This window comes from Dendrobium catenatum, unplaced genomic scaffold (assembly GCF_001605985.2).
Source record: "Dendrobium catenatum unplaced genomic scaffold, ASM160598v2 fragScaff_scaffold_849, whole genome shotgun sequence".
NCBI classification, from domain to species: domain Eukaryota; kingdom Viridiplantae; phylum Streptophyta; class Magnoliopsida; order Asparagales; family Orchidaceae; genus Dendrobium; species Dendrobium catenatum.
In genome coordinates, this window is record NW_021319311.1 from 35200 (window position 1) to 51732 (window position 16533).

At 35.0% G+C, this 16533-nt stretch overlaps 1 protein-coding gene across 9 annotated transcripts in view; it reads right to left on the minus strand.

The window, feature by feature from the left end:
• Nucleotides 1-2530: 2530 nt before the first annotated feature.
• Nucleotides 2531-16533, minus strand: part of LOC110098326 (myosin-2 heavy chain) — a 74723-nt gene continuing 60720 nt past the window's right edge. For 8 of the 9 annotated variants that reach the window (XM_028696878.1, XM_020825134.2, XM_020825132.2 and 5 more), the window contains 4 exons: nt 8335-8405; nt 6846-7058; nt 3692-3785; nt 2531-3326 (listed from right to left, as the gene is read on the minus strand). In XM_028696878.1, coding sequence (XP_028552711.1) covers nt 3030-3326; nt 3692-3785; nt 6846-7058; nt 8335-8405 — 675 coding nt within the window. In that variant the 3' untranslated portion in view covers nt 2531-3029. The remainder of the gene's footprint in view (nt 3327-3691; nt 3786-6845; nt 7059-8334; nt 8406-16533) is intronic. The other variant, XM_020825135.2, reaches the window with a different exon arrangement.

A 16533-nucleotide genomic window follows, 5' to 3' on the forward strand; every position in this document is an offset into this window, starting at 1 on the left:
AGCCAGATCCTGGTCTGTCTGTTCGTTAAGTTGGTCGCGGCCCGGTGCAGGCGGGATCCGTCTCGGGTCGGGTCGTGACAAATCTAATACCTCTACTTTCCTAACCGGGTCATCAGAAGGCCGTCATTTAATGTGATCGAACCATCTAAGGCGACTCTCTCTAGTCTTATCTTATACTGGAGCTACTCCAACCTTTTTCATATATATGCTCATTTCGTATCCTATCTCTAAGGGTAAAGCCACTCATCCACCTGAGCATCCTCATCTCTGCTATACTTAACTTAGTATTATGCTTCTCTTTTTATGGTCAACATTCCACACCATAAAGTATTGCAGGCCTCACCAACATCTTATAGAATTTTCCCTTAAATTTGAAGGGTACTTTTTTATCACACAACAAGCCTTACGCATTCCTCCACTTCAACCATTCAACTTGAATTATGTTGATAACATCTTCTTCTATTTCACCATCACTCTGAACAATAGATCCAAGATATCTAAAACATGTACTCTTATTAATGACTTGATCGTCCAAAGTCACAATCCTCTCACTAGGTCTATTACTACTAAAATTACACTCCATATATTTCGTTTTCGTATCCTATCTTATGGTTGACCTCCATAATTCAAGTTTACCTTCAACTCCCTCTTTAGTCTTATCAATAAAAAGAACATCATCAGCAAAAAGCATACACCAAGGTACATCCTCTTGCAAATGTCTAATGAGAACATCCATGACTAAAGCAAAAAGATATGGGCTTAAGGCTAGTCGTTGATGTAAACCAACCAAAATAGGGAAATACTTGATCAAACCACCTTGTGTTTGAACCCAAGTAATAACTCCTACATACGTATCTTTAATGATTTGAATATAAGAGTTGTTAACTCCTTTCTTTTCAAGAACTCTCCATAGCACTTCTCTTGAAACTTTATCATATGCTTTTTCTAAATCAATAAATATCATATGTAGATCATCCTTATTTTTTCTATATTTCTGCATTAAACCTCTTAATAAATGTATGACTTCTATAGTCGACCTACCTGGCATGAATCCAATTTGATTTTGAAAAACATTAGTATCATGCCGCAACCTATGCTCCATAACTCGCTCCCATAGTTTTAAAGTATGACACATTAACTTAATTCCCCTATAATTCGAACAATCTTGTGCATCACTTTTATTCTTAAAAGCATGAATTAACACACACATTCACCATTCATTTGACATGATTTTAGTCTTCAAAAGAGTATTAAAAAGTTTAATAAGCCAAGAAATTCCTTCATCTCCTAAGCATTTCCACACCTCTATTGGAATATCATCAGGTCCAACAGCTTTTCCACCCTTCATTTTCTTTAAAACATCTTTAACTTCGATTTTACTAATACGCTGATAAAAATAGAAATCTTTATTTTCATTTAGGGTGCTACGATCACTACAGTCAATCATATTTACACATTCTTCATTAAAAAGTATAGTAAAATATCTCATCCACCTTATTGAATACCTTCTTTTAATAAAAGTACTTTTTAATCTTCATCCTTAATACACTTCACTTAAATCCTTACTACTCATATCTTTTTGTTTGGCTAACTTATACATATATCTTTCTCCCTCATTAATATCTATTCTATTATATAAATCACTAAAAGCTAAAGTCTTTGCATCCCATATTACTTTCTTAGATTCCTTGTGTCTTTTTATATCTTTCCCAATTATCAAAATTTTTATAATTAAATCAATTTTTATAACAAATCTTTTTATTTTAATCTTACCTTGTACATTTGAATTCCACCACCAATTATTTTTCCTATTATGAGTTTTTCCCTTTGAAACTCCAAATACATCTTTTGTAGTATTCTTATATCACTAGTCACTTTTTCCCACATAACATTAACATCCTCATGCATAGTTAAAATCTTAAAATTTAAAATCTTACTCTCAAAAATATTTTTGTTAATATTCTTTAATTGCCCCAATCTAATCCTAGAATATCATTTTACTTTATTTTTTATTTTCTGATTCTTTATCTTAAAACTTAAAACTAATAATCGATGTTGAGTACATACATTTTTACTAAAAATTTTTAGAATCTTACAATATAAACGATCTAACTTTCTTATAAGAAAATAATCAATCTGAATTATACTATAACCATTTTTATAAGTGATGAACTGCTCATTCCTTTTCTTAAATAATATATTATTAATTAAAAAATCATAAGCTAAACAAAAATCTAATATAATCTTGCCAAAATCATTTCTCATATCAAACACATATTCATCATGAATGTTTTAAAAACATCTACTTCTCTATCAATATGTCCATTTAAATCTCCTCCAATAAAAACTTCCTTCAAAAGATATTTTTTGTATTTGTAACACAACTTAATATTATGCTTATCTTTTAATGGCCATCATCTATGTTACAATAATCAGTAAATAAAAAAGTTCTACTCACCAGCAACAATGAACAACCGAAGGCTTTGTTCAGATTACTGGAAAATGAACGAAATAACAGGAACAAAGTCGATAATGAATCTGTAGCCTTTAATTGAATTTTTATTTTTCATCTTTTAAATGTTTGTTTGACTCAATCTTTCAGTATACAATCCAACCAGAAAGGTAAGACAAAACTAAACAAAACTACAACCAATGCTTTCAATGGCATGTGACTGAGCTACTAAGATTTTGTTAGGGATAATTTTCTTATTGTTTCTTAAAATAATTTTTTAGTACAAAAAAATTTTGTATTAAAAAATTATTTTAGAAAGCAATAAAAAAATTGTTATAATCGAAACGTAGGCTTTGTTTGAGACAGCTTTCTTATTGCTTCTTAAAGCAATTTTTTAGTAAAAAATTGAAGTGTTTGTATTAAAAAGCTGCTTTAAGAAATAACAAAAAAATCGTCCCAAATGAAGTCGTAATTGACTACTTAACAGCACACATAATTTACAGCTCATACAGCATACGGAAAGGAGAAACCATCAGTGATGAAAGGACACTATACTATATACAGTTAAATATTCCGATCAGGAGATAGTATTTATGGCAATCTTCTCCTTGAAGAACTGTGCAGCTAAAATCAGGAGCTCCACCATTTCAAATTCTGATGTGCAAACCACCCGATCACTCCTTCGTTCCTCCGACGAACCACCCGGCGGCTCGGAGAGACTATCATATGTAAAGGCGGCAACTGTAGGGTCTGCAGACCAGCTAACTGGGAGTGAGCTACCCAGAGCAGTCTTCACCTGGTTTGCTTCTTCCATTATGCTTTTTAAGGACTCCAAACTTTCAGAGTAACCAATCGACGCAGAATCATCCCTTACCTGCACCATATGGAGTAGAAGCTTTGCAGCTAAATCCATGCTTAGGCTTCATTTGGGACAGTTGTCTCATTGCTTTTTAAAACTGTTTTTTAGTACAAAAAATTCTAATTCAAGTAAATTTTTAACTAAAATATTGATTTAAAAAGTATTAAGAAAGCTGTCCCAAACGAACCCTTAGTTTACCAATAAATTGAATAAAGTATAGTTGAAATAATTTTGATACTTTTGTTCCACGCACACAAATTTAACTCAAGCTAAATCAACATGGAAGCCCAAAAGTAGCTTAAGCTAAGGTTGCTTTAGCTTAATTTGTTCACATTGCATGCTTCAAAATGTTGACCTTATTAGTGTGAATTCAAACAAACCTTTAAAATTGAGACATGAAGTCGGTGAATTGAAGAAGTAAGATGCTCCAAATGCAACATGCTTTCTTGAAGGGCTGCATTTTCAACTTTTAACCTGCAAATATAATGTCTGAGCAACCACTAGGAAAACTGACTAACATGCCACAGAACTTTAACAATTGCATTACTCAACACGTCATAAAAATCACATCAATCCATCTATCTAGGACAAATTATGTCATTTACACGCAATCTTTCCAAAAAGTGGCCAAACATAAAAACCATGGAGAATAATTTTACTCTATTAAATCAATTTAAATCAATTCAAAGCAGTATGTTAACAAAATCACGCCCAAGTACAAGATAGCCTGAACTGATAAAAATTAAAAATATAAAATATAAATATGTTCATATCAGACCATGATTGAACTATACCAATTTAGCCAGATTGAAGTTACAGGAATTAGGTTCTGATTCAAAGATCTCGGCAAATCTCCAACTTATCACCTCAAATAGCCAAAAATTGACTGTGAACTTATGTTTAAACCCGAAGACCCATATATGATTCTTAGATTGAATACATAGTTGCCAATAGTTCAATTTCAATGCTTGTTTTTCTTTTTCCCGTTTTCCTGCACTGCCTAAAATACATTATAAGGATCATGTTGAACCACAATGGCAACTAGTCTTATCTATTGCTATTAAAATTTAAAAAGGTTATTTTTAAAAAGTAATCTACAATCAATCAACAAAAAATTTAGAAAATATCTTCTTTGACTCTTAAGAAAGATGATCTACAAATTTAAATTTTGCATTCTCCAAAAAATGAGTTTATTTAAACTATTTTCATAATCTGCACAGTTTGTTATCTTCATGTTAATTTATTCCTAGTCTGTTCATTAGACAGCTTCTAAGTCCATTCCATCACATTAGCATGCATCAAATATGTTGCACGATAAATGATCATATCATGGGTTGCAAGCTGCTACAGAATGTATTATGAGTTAATTTTTGTTAGGATTACTTTAGTCTGTGATTAAACTAATTAGTCTTTTAGTGATTTGTTATTTATTCTGTATCTAAATATAATGTATTATAAGTTATATAAGACAATTTTTTACAAGAACAAAATTTCTATTTGAGAAAAAGATCAAAATGGTCCCTTAACTTTTTATGAGAGACCAAAATGATCCTCAGCTATTTTGAGAGGCCAAATTGGTCCCTCAACTCCTAAAATGGGAATTTTTGGTCCTACCATCAAATGATAGAGTTGATGGTGTTAAGTATGAGGGTTATTTGTTTTTTTTTAATTAAAATATTTAATAAAGTAATTTTATGGATTATAATTTTTGTAAAAAAATTTATTAAACTTTCCTTTAATAAAAAAAATTATAAATAAATTTAGTTTTAATAATTAAAATTTTTAGTTATTCCTATTATGACATTTACAGAAGTTGTCAAATTATAATTTTATTATATTTAAAATTATTAATTCTAATTATTGTCACCAAATAATCAATATAAATAGTATAATTAAAATTTAAATTAATTAATAAATATAAATAATCATTGCCTTTGTTACAAAGATAATTGCTTTTATTATAAATGTGTTGTTCATAGATATGTTCATGAACGTGTTTGTTTGATAGTTAAAAAAATTCGTTAAATATGTTCGCGAACAAGCTCGATAAGCACTAAACGAACGAACATGAACTGAACATGAACCGAACATGAACACTCATTAATTTAAATGAACCAAACATGAACAAAAGCAATAAAGCTCGAACAAACATGAACCAAACTTGAGCAAGCTGATATTAAATGAACACAAACATGAACACTCACATACTCTGCTCGGCTCGGTTTGTTTGCAGCCCTACTAGGTTTGCTTTTCCCCTTCTTCAATGTTCGTCGCTCTTCGACTTCGCATCCTTCGCGTGACGATGAGAGATTTGAACGAGTAGCTAAATAACTTCTTTGTCTCCTTCGATGACATTCCTTCTTGTTAAATCTAAAATCACACTTCGTCGTTCGCCTGTTCGATTGGAAGTAACGACGACAACGAGAGCTTGCTAGTTGTGAAGGTAGCCATCTTTCTTCCGTTGGCATGCTTCTTTGACCAAATCAATTGCGATCAACGGACGCTAAGATCGACTGCGGGATTGATGCTGCGGGGCTATGGGATCGACGTGATCACTGCTCTGGGGATGGACTATGGGATTGATGCAATCCACACTTCGAGATGCAATCGGATGCATGACTACAGGGTTGGTTGCGCCTTAAGGATTCACAATACACTGCTCTACTATGGGACGATATCTTAAAACATTCTTTGCTTATTCTGATAATACCCTCGCATCCATCTCACTTTTCCATTTAAAATTGACGGCAGAACTAAAAAAATCCCATTTGGAGGAGTTGAGGAACCAAATTGGTCCCTTAAAATAGTTGGAGACTATTTTGGTCCCTCACAAAGAGTTGATGGATCATTTTGATCATTTTCTCATTTGCATCTCGATTGAAACTCTTCAAGAATGCCATGCCATTATTCAAGCACACATCTTAGAGCTACTTTTACATAATCTTTACTCTAGTTCATTAACCTTTGTTAATATATTTTCTAGTTCTTTCATGATTGTCCTCCATCATAAAGAAAGCTAACACATAAAGAGGAAAATATGAGGAAACAATAGGAGTCCTGGCGTGGAGGAAAATTTTAATTTACCAAAGTCAATGGCTTAAACCCCCAATCACATGATATCTCCTACCCCCAAAACAATACTCCATAATTATGCTTTGAAGTTTTCAAGCTCTACTTCTAAAAAAAAGGCCTACTATTAAGGTGTTTGAGCTGTAAAATATCAGGTATCACAACTTAGCAGAACGAGTAAACCAGAGAAATATGCCAACAATTTCTACACTATCCTAGAAAAATAAATAAAAAACACATTATTTGAAGAAAGAACCATGTTAGAAATTATTTTATTCATCTCCTTCTTTACTAACAATGAAAAAAACAGCCTTTCAAACAATCATCTCCATAATGAATAGAATAAACATTCACCATCTTCATCCAGCAATGCAGTAAAATTAAAAGTAATACGTCAATGCAGCAGAAAGTTCAGAAGAACTCAACAATGGAACATACTGTTGCAAAACCAGTAATGTTACAAACCTGGCAAAATCCATGGAATGGTTCTCATTGGCAGTCGCATTGTTTTCAGAACTAACTTTAACATTACTGTCACTTGTACCATAATCTTTGCTCATCCAACGCTTCCAAGATGTTTTCTTAGAAAAGTTTGTAAGCGTCCCTATGCGTTCACGGAAAGTGGTACTTTTATCAAAACTATCAGCTGACAAATGATCACACTTCATAACATGCCTGCTGCAATTTTCACAAATAAAAAACAGTGAATGTTTGACAAGCAACTCCTCCAAGATTGCCAAGAGCATTGAGGGATAAAGCTCGATCCATAGAAAAGCAGATATTTTTTCATTAAATAAGGGCACAAAATAGATGATTCACAAAACAGACTGTCAAGGGAAACACAGACCATCAACCCCCGAATATGATTTTTCATCCTAGAAAACTTGGACAAGGATAGTTTTGATATTATCAAAATAGTATAATATATAAAAATCCAATGATCAACTGAGAAAATAAAAGAAAGCAACCAGGATAAAGTTCTCCAATAAAGATGAAGAAATGTGAAGCCTTTGTTATTACCGCCCTTCGTATTTATTTTTTTCCTAATTTTGGGATCCTTCTTGGATGATATGGAAACTTCATTCTATTGGGAAAAATTTCTTCTAGAAAGGGAGTACTGATGATAGGAATTTTCATCTTATTAACTGGAACAAAACTTGTAAACCTAAGAAATTTGATGGTTATTCAGCCATTTATATTTCAACAGTTCTCTACTCGCTAAATGGATTTGAAAATCTATCAATACTGATGAATCTTTTCTTGCTTGCAAAATTCAAAAGGATTAGTATTTTAGGCGCAATTGAGCTCATGGAGTTTTGGGGGAGATGATCCCAAAATTGTCCTAGCTTCATCAAAGGGATTAGAAAAATCATTCAACTCCTCTTCATTAACACTAATTAGTAGGTAATAATGACAACTCTACAAGGTCTTCGAAGGCTAAATGACTTCTGGATATTTTATTTTCAATTGTGTTTAAAGAGCTCTACTGGTTAGCTTGGACTCTTGATTGCAAGGTGTCATCTCAATCTACCCGTTTTTTGGGTCCGAGATTATTCCTTCATAGTTGCCAGATGTGTTCATCATTGGAACTCTCTTCTGAATCTTATTTTCCTTAATGCATCCAGTGATGAGCCAAGTCAAATCTCCATCTCTTCCTTAACAATGGTGACATTTGTACTATAGGTCATAGAGGCCGTGTAAAGATCAGACATTAATAAAGAAGCTAAACTGTGCTCTTCTACAACAGTGCAAAAGACAGTCATACGCTAGTAAGACTTTTAAATTAAGAAAGTGAAAAGAAACATTAAAGCTTCTGTTATAGTCACATGAAGTTGCATTTCAGGCTCCAAACAAAAATAAAAGATGCCTCTTTTATTTGAGGTAATATTTATGAAACTAACACACGTACAGCACCGTCATTACAGTTTTCTAAAGAGAGTAGTAAAATTCATACTCATGTAGCATCTGGTATTCACGCTTCAGCTGTGCTAACTCCATGAGAGCTTCAATCTTTTCAACCGTAACCTATTAAAAATTGAAATTACAAGCAGATTTACTTGTCAGCAAACAAAATCTATATCGCCACTGAAAGAACATAGACTAGTATTTGCTTACAGAAAAGATCACAAACTGAACTATTGAAGAAGTCATCCATGCAAACAACAGAACAGAGATAGAAAAAACTTCATGAAGTTTGTATATACATTAAAAAAGAAAACATAGCGATCTGCATTCTATCAAAATTCTAATCGGTAGGATAGTGCAAAACTCAGCACCTTAAATATACTTAAATATCAGCATACAATAATCATCAATAACGTTATCTAACAATTAGGGGTTGTCTTTATGAATTATCCATCCCCATTCACTCCTATATGAGAAGTGAACTCTATTTTTTTCATATCTTATTTGCACAAATTCTAGTCATATTACCCACTTTCATCCCAAATCCTTCTATACCAACTCCCCCATCGATTGTCATGGTACATCTGGCAAAAACTATCTCAAGCATATTTTCCACTATCTTAATTTCAAAAGATGCTGCAACCACCCAAATTCTAACTTTTAACCAAAAAAAAAAAAAAAACATATTCAATGCAATCTTTACCGTGCGCATATTGCTTGGCCTTCCATTTAATCAGCCAAACTAGTCCTAACCATAGATTATACGCAAGTTCGTATGAGCTGAGCAAAAAACAAGATTGGCATTGACAAACCTAATTTCGAGTTGTCAACTAAAGTTAAGGTAAATGTTTCATTACGTGTGCATGATGGTTTGGTCTTCTAGCATAGAAACTTCCCATGTTCCCTAACCATCTTTCCTTTGATCGAGTTTGATATAATACTCAAAATAGATTGGAAGACCCATCATCATTTCCTATCAGAATGCCAAACAAATAATGTGAAATTTAAGTCCTTAAATCATCACATTCTTACTCTTTGTGTAGAGAGCTGGGTGCTTCTACCTCTGGTTTATTGCTTTTAGACCTCGCCAACTTATTGCTAAGGGGTGATGAATCTACCTATTTCACATTGGGCGCTGGGCAGAGAAGTTTAGCTGGACCAAAAAAGCTCCCATTATGAAAGATGTCCTTGACGAGGAGCTGAAGGGGATTAGGACAAATCTAATGAGGGATGAGAGTAGCCACCCTAGCTATTTCCTAGAGGGGGAGAGACTGTTGTACTATAGGAGATTTGTGTTGCCACAAACCTTGGTCAATATTCCTCACCTTTTGTAGGAGTTCCACGAGAGCATGGTTGAGGGTCATTCAGGGGTGCAGAAGATATACAAGAGGTTGGCGGTGGAGTTGTATTGGAAGGAGATGCATAAGGATGTGGAAGAGATGATGGCTAGATGTGAGGTGCGTCAGAGAATCAAATACATGGCTATAGTTCCAGAAAGGTAACTGCAACATATAGCTCTTCCAGAGAACGTGTAGGAGGCCACCATGGATTTTATTAATGGGCTACCCAGGTTTGATGGGTTTACAATGATTTTGGTGGTGGTGGATATACTGAGCATATGCTCATTTTATTACCCTACGACATTTGTACACAGTAGTAACGGTGGCAACAACATTCATCAGAGAAGTGGTCTAATTGCATGGGATATCGAAATCTATAGTGTCCGATCAAGATAAGGTATTTCTTAGTCATTTTTTGAGGGAGTTGTTCAGGATGCAATGGATAGTATTGAAGAGGAGCACCGCTTACGACCCTAAGACGGTTGGGCATATAGAGGTGGTAAGCAGGAACCTAGAGACTTACCTGCGATGTTTTGTTTCAGAGACACCTCGACTATAGGCCAAGTTGCTGGCATGGGCGGAGTACTAGTACAACACTTCATATTATTTGGCTTCACGGATGACTCCTTTTAAAGTGTTGTATGGAGGGATCCATCTCACTAGGTGCACTTTAGGCAGAGTAGCACACCAATCTCGTCGATGGAGCAATACTTGGAGGAGAGGGATATGGTGCTGATTGAATTAAAAAAGGCATTGTTGAGGGCTCAACAAATCATAAAGAAGCAGGATGATGGGCGCACGAAGGACGGGCACTTTAAGATAAGTGATAAGGTATACTTGAAGCTTCGTCCCTACAAACAAAAGATAGTAGCTAACAAGAGAAACGAGAAGCTGGCCCCGAGGTACTTTAGTCCCTAAGAGATACTGAAGAGGATTAGAGCAATGGCTTATCGATTGAAATTACCAACGACCGCTACTATACATCCGGTGTTCCACGTGTCATAGTTAAGAAGAGTTATCGGTGATCATGTATCCAGTTCAGAGTTACCTGTGACATTGAAAGAGGATTTGAAGGTGGTGTTGGAGCCATTGGAGTTGGAAAGGGTACGACAGGAAAAGGGATGGATCAAGAAAGTGTTGATAAAATGAAAGAATATACCTGACCATCATGCCACATAGGAGTCATACAAGAGGATGAAGCAGCAATTTCCATCTTTCCAACTTGATGATAAGGTGGCTCTTTGGGAGGGGGGTATTTTTACGCCAGAGGGCAGGAGCCAGTCACCCTGCCCAGACCGGCCGAAACGAACAAAACTGCTAGGCAGGAACCAGAGCAACAACAGGGAGGGGGTTTCGGCCCCCTTGTGGGGCCCAAGAAAGTTAATATTCACTATGTCAGAAAGGGAAAAAACTAGAAGATTTTTATGCTGCTAATTGATTACGAAGATTTCCTAAATTATGTTTAGGCTAATTAGGAAGGGCCTAATTATTTAGGAATGTTTCCTAAATTATATTTATGCTGATTATGAATGTTCTATTTATGTTATTCTATTTTAGGGCTATTTAAGGGGAAGTTGTCTAGAGTTTAGTTTATGGTATTGTTGAGTTTTATTTTCCTAGTGTATTGTAAGTCCTTATCAGCATCTAGGATTTGTGACAGAACTGATCTACCACTCGAATAGTATATCAATTGTATCTTGCTTTATTATTGAAGATATAATACAAAAATCAGCCATATCTTGGTGTTCCTACATTTTTCTTCTCTTTTACTTACTATTTTCACTTCCACGATGTATCAGCTTGACAAGTAGATTTGGGTTAAGTGTCAACCAGTTGTACTAGTTGTTATTTGATCAAACAACAAGGTTGGCCGCATGATGACTTGTGTGCACTATTTGAGTGGATTTGAAAATCCGTTCAAAATGCTAAGATATGCCAAGCGGATCATGGACTTCTCAAATGAGAAGTTGAGGAAATTCCCCCATGCCAATTAGAATTGAATCAAAGTACTGAAGAAAAGAATATATAATAACATTTATTTAGGATAAATCAGTTTTAAAAATTAGAGTGTTTGGATATATAAAAATAAAAATGCACCTACAAAATGAATTTGACTTAAATTTATATAAATAGCTTTGCAATGAATAAATTGAGCATCTCATACATTAATAAATAATGGGTATTCATGAAGCAAATCCTATATTTTTAAGATTAAGCTAATGTTAATAATGATGTGACTTCTATCGTTAATGATAATAATGATGAGACTTCTATCTTTCGTTGTTACAGGCTTCTACTGATGCAATTTATCATTAAAGTATTAAAAACTTGTTGCTTTTCAAAGTTTCCAGTGAATATTCAGTGATCCACTTCTTATTAGGCCACCCAATTTAGAATATGCTAATAACCATTAGAGAATTGCTAACTACAACAGGCTAGTAAACTTGAGTGTGAGTGTGAGAGAAAGAGCTTTGGGAACTAAGTGGAGCAGTTGAATGGAGTAAAGAAAAACACAAAAGAGTTCGAGCTGACAACTTATCATTCCTTCCTGCCATCAATATATTGGAGGATTTCTTAACCAATCTTAATGTATTTTCCGTTGCATGGTCATGTCTCCAAGTTTCTTTAACTTAAACATGCTTGGTCAAAACACTTTAATACTTGTTGTCGACTATCATTACTCTATCCGAACATATTTTAATTACTATTATTTATTGTATGAATGCTCGTCTGTGATAAGTAGAAATAATCCATGAAGTGGAAGAGGGAGGCAAGAAGTAGACCTATAAGGCAAAATATAGATGTCATATGATTAGTAGCATTGAGCTTTTTATTTGTCGTGTAATCGGTGACATTATGTATAGAATGGGCTAATTTGATGCTGATCCAACCCTTATCTCAAAAAATTTTCAATGGCTGACTCAAGTTGAGGTGATAGTGGTGCCATTACTATTCACTCTGTCAATATTGCTTTCCACCTAGGCCATCCCACCTCACTTTAATCGAATTTGAGCTTTGGCACAATCACCTAAGCATAAGATATGCAATCTTCCCTAGATAGTAGCCATCTCCACACTTAGACACTAATGAAAAAATGTAAACATTTGTATTCATGCCATAATAGAAAAAGTACACAAGCATGAACACGTAATTATAGAGGATATACCCACAGAATGACATGCAAGGGTACAACATAAATTGATACGCACGCATACATCTGGATTGCATCCATATAGAACTGCTATATACATGCAACAGAAAAACTAAGTTGAAATGTTTCCTAAACAAACAACAGGTTCAGTGAAGCCAAAGTGAATAAATATTCAACGAAGAGAAGATGCAAAATGATATTAAAACTTATTAATTTTTATATAATATTGTAGGTATAGCATTTTACGTGATGGCGATCATCTAATCAAAACTAATGTGTTATATCAGTGGCGTGAATAGAATTTTTGGCTTTATTGGTAGCCATATTTAAGGGGTATTCATATTATGCTCTTTAAATTGTTTCAATGTAATTTCTTTAAAACTATTTAGAATTTAAATAGGAAAAATAAACAATTGTTATCTTATAAGATATTTTCTCCCTTCAACCTCCTCTCTATCTTTCGTTCTATGGAGCTTCAACTCTCAAACTCCCTCCCTTGTAATAACATACAACGATGGAAGAAAGACAGATGAGAGGGGAGAGAGAGAGAGAGAGAGGTAGGGAGAAACAAACTTCAATACTTCATTAATCAAATTATTGATAATCCTACAACACTACGGCAAACTATATATGTATAGAAGGGTTCTTATTATACAAAAAATAATAATAAATAAAAATTAAAAATTAAAAAAGGGTTCTTATTATACATACATTAGACATGTAAGATAAGAAACAATGTACCCTTATTAGATAATTAAAACATTTGCAAAAATAAAATGGATGTGGCAAAGATCAATTTGGAGAAGAATTGGATGACTAAGATTCTTTCAAGCAATATGATCCCAAATCAATTACCTGAGCCAAAAAAAAAAATCTTCACAAACAAGTTAGTAAGTTGTGGCATTGTGGTGGTGGAGGAAATGGAGGATGTGTATCACAAATGGCAGCAACAATAGGAAATTGGTCACGAATTAAAGGATCTAGGGGCTTTGGCTCTATACATCAATGTATATACTACATCAATTCAATAATCTGGGTGAAATTATCAAGACAATATAGTTATGACAATGGTGGAAATATGAATGAAATCAGCACAAGTGAATAGCCAACAATACTACAGGGAACTAAGTAAAATCCTACATAACAATCTCAAAGGTTGGTAGAGAATTTGGATCTCCATATATTTTTCAACTTTGTATGAGGACCAATAGGACAATTTGAAGGTGGAAGGATTGGAAAGACAAAGTCAATCAGTAACAGAGCAAGCAGCAGTAGATGAACAACTTGTATCCACACCTATAGAGGCTGTGAAGCAATAATAGCGATTGAAAGTCCAATTATACTTAAGTGCAGCATCATTCTCTGGTAAGATCACCTAAGCAAGCTATAGCTCAAACCCATCTTCAAATGTAATGTTAAGCTTAACCACATCATCACATTTGAGCTCAGCCACATGAGGATGGGAGATAATGGACAAAATGAAGTTGATATTAAAGTAATTAGATAAAGAAATAACTTGAGCCTTACTTATTTTCACAGGGCAATGATCTAATTTAGCATTAAATATTTCATAATGAGGCCTAGATTGATTGGAGAAGATTTATGAAGACAGATGGTTTGGCTTTGGATGGGAAATAATGGAGATGAGAGTGCCTATGGCCATCACGATAAGATCTATCAAGATCAGGATATCGTTGATGTGAGTATGTATGATTATCATGATACGATCTATTAGGACTCTGATATCGAGGATGCAAATATACAAGATCATCATGATTTGATTAATCTCATGATATGAACTATATAATTTGTCTTCTTGCTATTTTAAGCATTGCTATTAGAAAAGCATGATTTATAATATCCATTAGCATAATAATGCTTATCAGATGAATCATAATAGGAAACACATGATTTATGTGTTAGGCCGGCACCTGAGCCGGCTGGACCGGTCCAACCTAGACCGGTCCTGGTCTTCACCCGGCGGAAGCCAGGCGAACAGGGAGGGGGCGGAAAACTCAGGGGGCCCACTTGGAGTCTTTTGGGAGGGAAATTTTGATTTAGAAGGGGTAATTAGGTCTTTTGTAATCCTCCTTTCATGTTTAATTAGAGAGATGAGGGGGAATTAGGGTTACCTTGCATTTGAATATTTTCTTGAGATCTAGGTTTTCTTGTTCTTGGGCTCTAGACTACGGCTAGAGATTTGGAGAGTTTTTCCTTCCTCTCGAATCGAAGGAAAATTGTATCTTACTTGTTTCTTGCATCTACTAGTGGAAAACAATCGTTTGCTATTGTTTTCCTACGTTTTCTCTCAGTTTTTCTCCATTTTTCCACTGTTTTTCACTGTTTTCCTGTGCGGGAAAGCAACTTGCTTGGAGAGTTGCATCAGAGGCGTATAGGAAATACTTGATCTCAAGTATTTCCTATCAGTATGCCTCGAATATAAGTGCTTACTAAAAACTTACGGTGGTATAGGGATCACAAAGGTGAGTTAAAGGTTACATGATAGCCATTGAAGGTCTAAAAAAAAAACTATTCGATGCAATCGTCAAGGGGTTGTCCAAATAATAAATAATAAAGATCGATGAATAGTTTCAAAAATTGAAGTCAGGTTTCTATGAGGTAATAAGGAATCACCAAAAATTTTAAATCAAATTGACTTGGATCACATGTTGGATGTAATGATCCAAAGAAGTTCAGTTGTATGGAAGCATGTTGGCAACTTTCATGATCAATCAAAACAGTAGAGCGATTGCTCAAGGCATTTCTCAAGAAAGAGATGCTTGTTAGGCCAATTAGGGAGCGATGAGAGCATACAAAATTGACAATTTACAAAGCTTGTGCATGGTTTATGTGCTAGAGGGGGAAATAATAGGAAATCACCTAAGAAAATCATGTTGGGAGTTGCAGACATAGGTTGATGGACGGTAGTGGGCCAAAGGTTGAGTATGGTTGTGCACACGAGTGAGGGTTAAAAAAGGAGATGGTTGACACCAAGGCTTGGCAAGGATTTAAAGTGCAACACAACTTGAGTGGAGCAAATATGAAGTAGGCAGGGAAATACATGATGAAGATGGTGTGCATTGGACACCCACTTCGATAGCTCTATGTGTGATGGGTCAACATTAGAATGGATTAGTTGCTAGGCAATGGAAGAGGACTTAGGCTCGTGAGTAGCAAGGACATTACGCATGCAAAGGATACATGACTGATCACAATTGCATAGAGCCAAGCACGTGTAGGATAAACGGAAGATGAAAAATGTTGTGATTGCGATCAGGATGCAAGTGGTTAGTTGTAAACGCAGATGAGGAAGGTGTAGAGATGAAATCACAATTAATCATGACAACAGAGCGATCACATGATGCATTTTGCAATGACACAAAGGAGCTTGAGTGCAAATATGTTGACCTCTGTATCGAAAAAACAAAAGAAAAAATATATATATATATAAAATCCTACCTACCCGTCCGGCCACGAACCCGTCGTATTGACGACGTGCTCCGCACAGTCTACGCACGACTCGATGTCACCTCACACACGATCCCTCTCGACGTTAAAGAAGAGACCGAAGCCGCTTCTTCGGCCTCTTCACTATTGTTCGACTTCGCCCCTCCAGCGACTTTCTCCTCCTGCAGATCGAAAGTGACGACGTTTTGATCGGAGGCGACAACAGAGGCTTCGTTGGCTGTGATCGTAACTTTCTCCCTTTGCTTCTTCGGATCCTTCCTGGTTGTCCGACTCCGCTCCTTTGGCGACA